General features: G+C 48.9%; 3 protein-coding genes across 3 annotated transcripts; 1 reads left to right on the forward strand and 2 right to left on the reverse strand.

The window, feature by feature from the left end:
* Positions 1–189: 189 nt before the first annotated feature.
* LAESUDRAFT_649306 (uncharacterized protein) lies at positions 190–771 on the reverse strand (the record flags this gene model as incomplete). The annotated part of the gene is made up of 2 exons (XM_040904166.1): positions 190–475; positions 653–771. Coding segments are annotated over 2 exons (405 nt in total), but the record flags the coding sequence as incomplete, so codon positions are not given.
* An 829-nt stretch (positions 772–1600) lies between these two features.
* Positions 1601–3131, forward strand: LAESUDRAFT_757752 (uncharacterized protein; the record flags this gene model as incomplete). The annotated part of the gene is made up of 8 exons (XM_040912355.1): positions 1601–1656; positions 1702–1975; positions 2032–2130; positions 2181–2510; positions 2555–2704; positions 2763–2944; positions 2998–3041; positions 3097–3131. The coding sequence occupies 8 exons, from the start codon at positions 1601–1603 to the stop codon at positions 3129–3131; spliced, it is 1170 nt and encodes a 389-aa protein (XP_040766260.1).
* A 267-nt stretch (positions 3132–3398) lies between these two features.
* LAESUDRAFT_713006 (uncharacterized protein) lies at positions 3399–4632 on the reverse strand (the record flags this gene model as incomplete). The annotated part of the gene is made up of 5 exons (XM_040906936.1): positions 3399–3606; positions 3853–3982; positions 4027–4046; positions 4126–4303; positions 4557–4632. The coding sequence occupies 5 exons, from the start codon at positions 4630–4632 to the stop codon at positions 3399–3401; spliced, it is 612 nt and encodes a 203-aa protein (XP_040766261.1).
* Positions 4633–7254: the final 2622 nt, after the last annotated feature.

Here is a 7254-nt window from a genome sequence, read left to right on the forward strand (position 1 = left end):
GAGACCAATATGAAGGTTGGCGTCCGAATAACCACTCAAATGAGGACTTTAATGGTGCAAAAAGAAAGGTGCCACCTAATACTGTGACACCTAGCTGGCGGGTGTCTACAGTGGGCATCGTGGTATGAGCACAAAACATCCAGCCACGCAGAGATGAATGAAAGGGGAGATGACACACTGAGGATCTCGCTATACATCATGACCTTCCATGTGTCTACCTGGGAGCTTTGCATCGTTGAGCGACCAGTCAAACTTGTTGTTGCCTCTGGCTCGTCTGTAGGGACGTGATTCACGGTCCTTGCCAGGGAAGAGTGGCTTGCCCTCAAGCATCTCTGCATAAATGCAGCCTGCACTCCAGATGTCTGCAATGTCATACTTCTGCCAGGTAAGCATGATCTCCGATGCATGATAATACCACGTCGAGATGTAGCTGGCCATCTGAGGGTCGTGGATCTGTGCCAAGCAAAGGCACAATCTGTGCGGTGTGAACGGTTGGGTGAACGATCCTCATATATGCGCTGTGTCATGGTTCTCGTTGATGAGAATGTTGCTGAGTTTCTGTGGTGGCGCAGAAGTACGTTAGTGCACTAAGTGCACTACAGCACTACATCGATGGATGACCCCAGCAGAATGTACGTATTTGAAACCTCACTGAAAGAGGCAGTTAATGACATGCGCCGGAAGCACGAAGTGCACATATGTGCTGTACAAGCATCTGGTAGAGAAAAAGTAGTGAATAAACTGCTTCTCGAGAGGACGAGAGGTGAGCAAGGATATGATGAGCAGGGAAAATTCTTCATCAGGTGACAACAGTGGTGGTGAAGTAAGATGCAGAAGTGTCTGAAGGAGAGATGCAAGGGGCCTATGGCAGAGGGTGTACTCATTGCTTGTAAAGTAGTATGAATACCTACTAGATCACTGCAACTGACACGCATGATACGGCGACCAACACAATTACAGTATGACATGAGTGGTCGGTGCTGAAGATCAGATGCAATAGCGATGGCATCGTCACGATTTCCCCATGCGAGTGCTCGAATGATTGCAGTCGAGCAATATCGCAGATTATTCTCCATGACCTCAGGGAGGTCTGTTGCATAGAGCAGGTCCTGTCCAGGCTTCAGCAGTGCAGCAATGCAGGATGCTACCAACCCCACCTCTCAATGACCGTCAGAGGCTCTGAATGTGGATTGGATAGCATAAATGGTGGTGGGTTGAGTTCTAGCAGGTCACCGCCAGCTGCGGCATGAGAGCGTTGATCCCGTGGTTCCAACCGTCTTTATTTATCATCTGCAGCATATCCTTAGCTTATTTAAACTGAGATACATGTACCATCGCCTTGTGTCCTGCTCCTGCCAGCAGATTTCTGTTACATGTGAACTGGTTCATACATTGAGGGGTATGGCCACTGCCATACTTCACAGTGAAGACATGTCGTGGCAAATGTCAGCTTACCCTTTCCGGCACGCTCTCCTAATGGCCAGGCAATGCTCGAATGTTCTACAGGAGGCTTTGTGCACCATCTCTTCTTTAAAGAATCTTTCGTTCATTCTGCTGCTCCCTGAGGTTGTCTCAGTCTACCGCATCCTCAGTGACCACCATGGCTACAAACACTGTTATCACCACCAATGAGCACGAGTTGAGTATCATCGCCCTGTGAGTCACATCCTCTACTCTGTATGAGGTGCATTTGAAAGGAAGGACACAACACCAGCTCGGGCATGCTTGGGCATGGCTACGATCTGCACACACGCTGTATGAGAAGACTCACCCAGACATGCTCCCAGGTCCCAGTGGCATGCTCAACCTCACACATATAATGTACAAGCAGCTCACTCTGCACATCATGCACGTACGTGGTATCATGTTCGAGTCGAGGCCATATCGAATCAAGCTCAAGGGCGTGAAGAAGACTGGCTTCCGCTTGGTGTTCATTGGTGGCATCCGTGATGTGGGGCTCATTGCGCAGATTAACGTGCACATCATTCTAAGCATGCATATAGCGCATATCCTCACATGTTGATCATCCAGCATGTCCTGTCCATTGTCGAGAATGACGCACAGATGATGGACCTGAAGTTCACAGGTGACAACTGCTGCATCGCATTCGACGTATACGGGAAGAACAGGGTGCACATATATGCTTGTTTCTGCACGGACGACACTGATGATCACATCAGGTGATGGGTCTGCTTGAGGCGGTCAAGCAGCACACTCACGAATTGTGCGTCCTCTGTGAGGTGCTCACACCTACGCAGGGACTCGTGCACAGCGTTTTCAATGCACTGTATATTGTGCTGCTGCACACTCCATATGCGTACCAGGTGCATCCTTCTCCTTCCCCTGTTCTTCCCCACTCACATGCCATTTCATGGGTTGCAATGGGTGAGAACCTCGTCAGTCCATTTACGTCAATGGAGACAGGCCTCGGTGAGGCCTCTGAATTCTGCGTGTACCATCTCATCGACGTCGATGACCCCCTCGCACCGTTCCCGATTACCTACCAGACTGTAGGGGTAGAAGGTCAATGTACATGTGCCTCACGCTTGTGGAGATGTCGAGTGCAGCACATGCGCTGGAGCAGATGAAGAAGGAAATGGAGGGCAAGAAGGTCGACCTGGTCACCCAGTGGCAGTGGGCTATCAAGTGTGGGGAGAAGGTGATTGAGCTGCAAGATGTGGTGATGGTGTTGAGGAGTAAGAATGTGCATAGCTTTGCTTTCTATATGCACTGGGCGACAGGCTGATGATGCCCGATTTCAGAGCGGCCCATACAAGTTGATGTTCGACGTGATATTTCTGAACGAGGAAAACTTCCAGGAGGTAAAGAATAGCGGTGTGCCCAAGAAGGATATCCTTGTGAAGGTGTATGGTGTGAAGCCCGAGATGATGCTCACCTGTCTATTCTTCCCACAGGTGCATGCGTTCAAGTTCACTATTTCGAGGTGCGATGGATATCCTTGGTTGATGAATTCATGTTGACTCGCCTTCTACGCAGAATGCAGCCAAATGGTAGCTTTGGGGAGACTGACATGCATGGGTGTGAGCAGCATATACCTTTGGGTGATCAGACGTTCCGCTGCCGGTCACTGCACAGTGATCTGCAACATAGACCTGAAGAGGTCAGATTAATACCCCGGGGTCTGGTTTGTACAAAAGGTCACAATTTGCTGATGGTTTGAATGTGGTGTTTGTAATGTTGCTTTCATGTCATACTGGAGCTTGAATGCTGAATTGCAGGAGCTTGAATTATCGTAATTCTTCTATGTAGACCAGGGTTCAGACCATAGGCATTCCCTTCACACAGCCATTAGGTCAAGTAAATCATTACTCGTGGATACATCAAGTAAGTAATCATATGTGTTAAAATGTACAAGATCATGGATATTGCACACGAAGTCACTCTTGAACTCCGCTATGCACAAGCTCCATGTTGGCAGCACCCTCGTCGACATCAGCGCCAGTCAACTCACCCTCTTCACTGCCAGCCAACTTCTGCATCTGCTGCATGATTGTCATGATATGTGCCAGGCTGTTCTGCTGCAGCTGCTGTGCAAATGTGCCATTGTCATCCACCGGTGCATGAGGGTTCCACATAATGGGCTCGCTGCATCAGCCATCATTGAAGTACACGTAGTTGAGGAATGCCCTTCAGAGCAGATCTAGCGACAGCACCAATGGGTCACCGATTACTATCAGGAGGGCTTGAGCTCGTGTGAATGCAACTGGTACCATGCAAGGTGAGCTGAATGTATGAGCCATACTGGTAGAGAGTATGATCATCTTCCGTTCCTGCGTGCCACATCCGTTAATGGTTGCATATGTGTAAAAATGATAGCACAAAACTACATACTCTGGCATGCACTCGAGCAATGGCTGGACCTGGGCAATGCCTGCATTCGATATGCTCATGAAGAGCTTCAGCCCAAGCCTCTCCACCATCTCCTCGATCATGGCATTGGTCTGCTTCGTGTCCTTAACATCTGTGTTCGTCCGCATCAATGAAATGCAGACCGATGGCACTTACCAGCAAACACCTCGATTGCTCTGCAGCCATAGGACTCTCAATCTCCTTGATCATGTCATCTACCTTCACTTTTGTGGGCAGAATGTCCGTGATGCATACGTCGAAGCTGTCACACGTGAGCCGGCACAGATGCTCTGCCCTGCGCCCATCACGAATGTGACCTTTCCCAGAGTGGTCTTAATCGGTGAGGCGTGTGACATCACAAGGTATGGGTCTGGGTGTAGTTGGACAGTTGGAGAATTGGATGTCAGGAAGGGGACAGGTGCAGAGTTTTGAGCTGCACGATGCATTTACGGTGAACGGGCTGAGCCATGAATGAGATTATCAAGAGGAGATTTGGGGGGAGGCAGGCCACTGTTTATGGGCTGCATCAACCATGTTCTGCTATTCGAGGAAGGTCTCCAATTTGCACAATGTGCTTCTGCTCCCAAAGTCGTGGTCTAGGCTCAGAGATATGTGGAAAATGATGGGGAAATAACAGTGCATCACCTGGATTTTGCACTCGCGAAATTCCAGCTGGCCCAGCTCACCCTCCATCCAACATTTCTCTAGTGATCGTGAAACAGAGTTGCAGCGGCAGCCGTCCTTGGCACCTAACCTATCCATCGGGGTCTCCAGACTATGAAGCAGAAGGATTTTAGACAGTGCTACATTTACGAGACTTATTCTGCTCTCTTACATACAAAATTCCATGAGGAAGGCTGCATGGTGATGGTGGTGGGGCCCAATTTAGCAAATTCCACGTGCGGTGGCCTGAGCAATAATGCTTGTAGCAGTTTCATGGATACTTGGTCACCCACATGATGAATTCTGCGGTGTGTGCCATGACCTAAGGCTCTATTTATTCGTGAGTAACATCTAGTGAGTGGAGGGTGTAGGCTGTTTTGAGGCAAACTTTTGCTGCTACTGAGTCTTTGAGTCATCATTGCGAACTCTAGTGTTCATATCCTACAGAAGCTCATGGCCTTCACCAGCTCGTGAAAGTATCATTGAGGCTTGAGCTTGAATCACCATGGATTCCATGACAGACATTACAATACAGTTACAATATGGTCTCTGCTCCTTTATCTGCTGACTTCACAATCGCACACATTATAGCGGTCACTGTCTTCCTTTCAGAGCACTAAGACTGATGCTTAGTACCAGCTCCTTGAGTGTCCAGCCTCTTCTTGGCTCTTCTCCCAACCATCAATCCCTCCTTGCATCATATAGGGTGTGCCAGTGCACACTGCAGGTATATGAAGAAAGCGAGACCACATGAGGCATCAGGGGGTGCGATCAAGTGAGGTGAGATTAAACATGAAATGCAGCTCGAGAGATCTAACCAGATAATCACAGCCTGGAACTAGAATTGTTTGCGTGACTCAACAACGTCTTGCATCACGACCACTCGACCACATGGAATGGGCACTGATGCTCGAGTTCTGACTTGAGCCTCAAACACGGAGCAGAGCTGTCGATGATGGTCGCACTGCCCGCGCTGTCCAAGTGACACAGTGTGGCCAGGATTGGACCACAGCTTGTTTCATGGGGAAACTGATGAGCCATCCATTCGCTTCCATGCAGAGGCCATGAGAGAGTGTGATGTCAAGACTAGGAAGAGATGACCAGCACTGGGGGAGCCTGTGTTTGTGGCGGATGGCCAGGCTTAGCACTTTGCTTGGATGTGCGAGCATGATAGGCTAGGTCATGAAAACGATGTAGACACATGATAAGGATGAGCCTACCTGGCAGGAAAGCTAAACTGTTAGTGGCTGACTAGTATCTGAATATGCAGCTCTTCAAGGAGGAGTCCTCACATAGCATTTTGAGACTTGCCGATGGGCTAGTTACCTGACGGATCATGCCTTCTCATCTCAGCGTCAATTGGTTGCATCTTGTCAAACTCCCAGACCTGGATCAATCTGAACTTTACTGAGACATTGTCACATACATGTGACATCCAAAGGCTGCCTATGGAATGCCCCTGTCTTTCAGGGTCTCGTTCACGATCTCCCACTGTACATCCGCTTGTGTCATGGTAACACCGGACAAGAGATCAAAAAGACTAAAAAGGGACAGTCACGTGGAACGTGCCGCCCTGATCCCCCTGATCCCAAAAGTATCCCCCTGAACCCTATGTGGTGCAAGAGCCTGTTGACTTACTGGTCGATGTGGCAGATGCAGGAAAGGGTGAGAGATATATGAGGGAGCTGGTGAGCTCAGTGAGTGCTATGGGTAGTAGACGAGGAGAAACAATCTGAGGTTTCATCCCCTACATGGCTGGTCTTATATACACATACAGCAGGCTATCTTACCTAAGCTACCTATCTACGGGTATAAGCAAATGGCGGTACATGAAACAATAGGATGTCCAGAAGTAGAACAATAAGTGGGAAGATCGATGGTTGCCGCAGTAATGCGTGTGCACATCGTGCCTATCTTGGTTTCCCTTTTGTTCTCCGGTGTGAACATCGTACCTATCTAGGCTTCTGGCTAAACTAATAGGAAGCGGAAGGCCAATGCATAACAATAGTCCTTGTTCCCTTTGTTCCCAAATGGGTGCCTCTATTGTATCCTGGAATAGACAGGTCCGACTGTATCATCCATGGGTCTGGACCATAACATGTGATGTGGACTATCACCTGATCTCTACGCGTCACGTCTGTGGCTGAGTGGCATGAGATATTGGTGAAGCACGTGATCTGTGATGTGAGAAAAGTCACGTGCGGACTTTGTGGCGAAAATCTGTGACACTACCCCCCTCTCAAGGCTCATTGTCCCGAGGAGCCAAAACCTTTATTACCCCTTCTAGTTGCTCGCAATGGTTGGTAGCTTCGGGAGGGAAGCCCTTCTGCATAATACTCGAAGATTATTTGGGCTATTCTATCTCCCGGCTTGACCGAAAATACGAAATCTGTTGTGTTGATTAGTACGACCTTGAGTTCCCCAGTGCAATCAGGATCGACGACTCCTGCGCCCACGTCAATTCCTCGTGCAGCTAGTCCGCTGCGTGGAGCTATTCGTGTATAGGTATGTTTGGGAGGGTCAATCATGACTCCCGTTCATACCACAGCTCGTGAATGCGGGGGGATTTCATGTGTTTCTGCTGCATAAATATCCCATCCTGCTGCTTCATTTGAGGATTTTTTCAGTGATTTGGCGAGATCTGTCATCTTATGATATAGGAAGAACTCATCTGGATGGTCGGACATGTTGATTCGGTGTGTGGAGATCGGTGCAACTTCA

The sequence above is a fragment of the Laetiporus sulphureus genome, assembly GCF_001632365.1.
Source record: "Laetiporus sulphureus 93-53 unplaced genomic scaffold LAESUscaffold_11, whole genome shotgun sequence".
Classification (NCBI taxonomy): Eukaryota; Fungi; Basidiomycota; class Agaricomycetes; order Polyporales; family Laetiporaceae; genus Laetiporus; species Laetiporus sulphureus.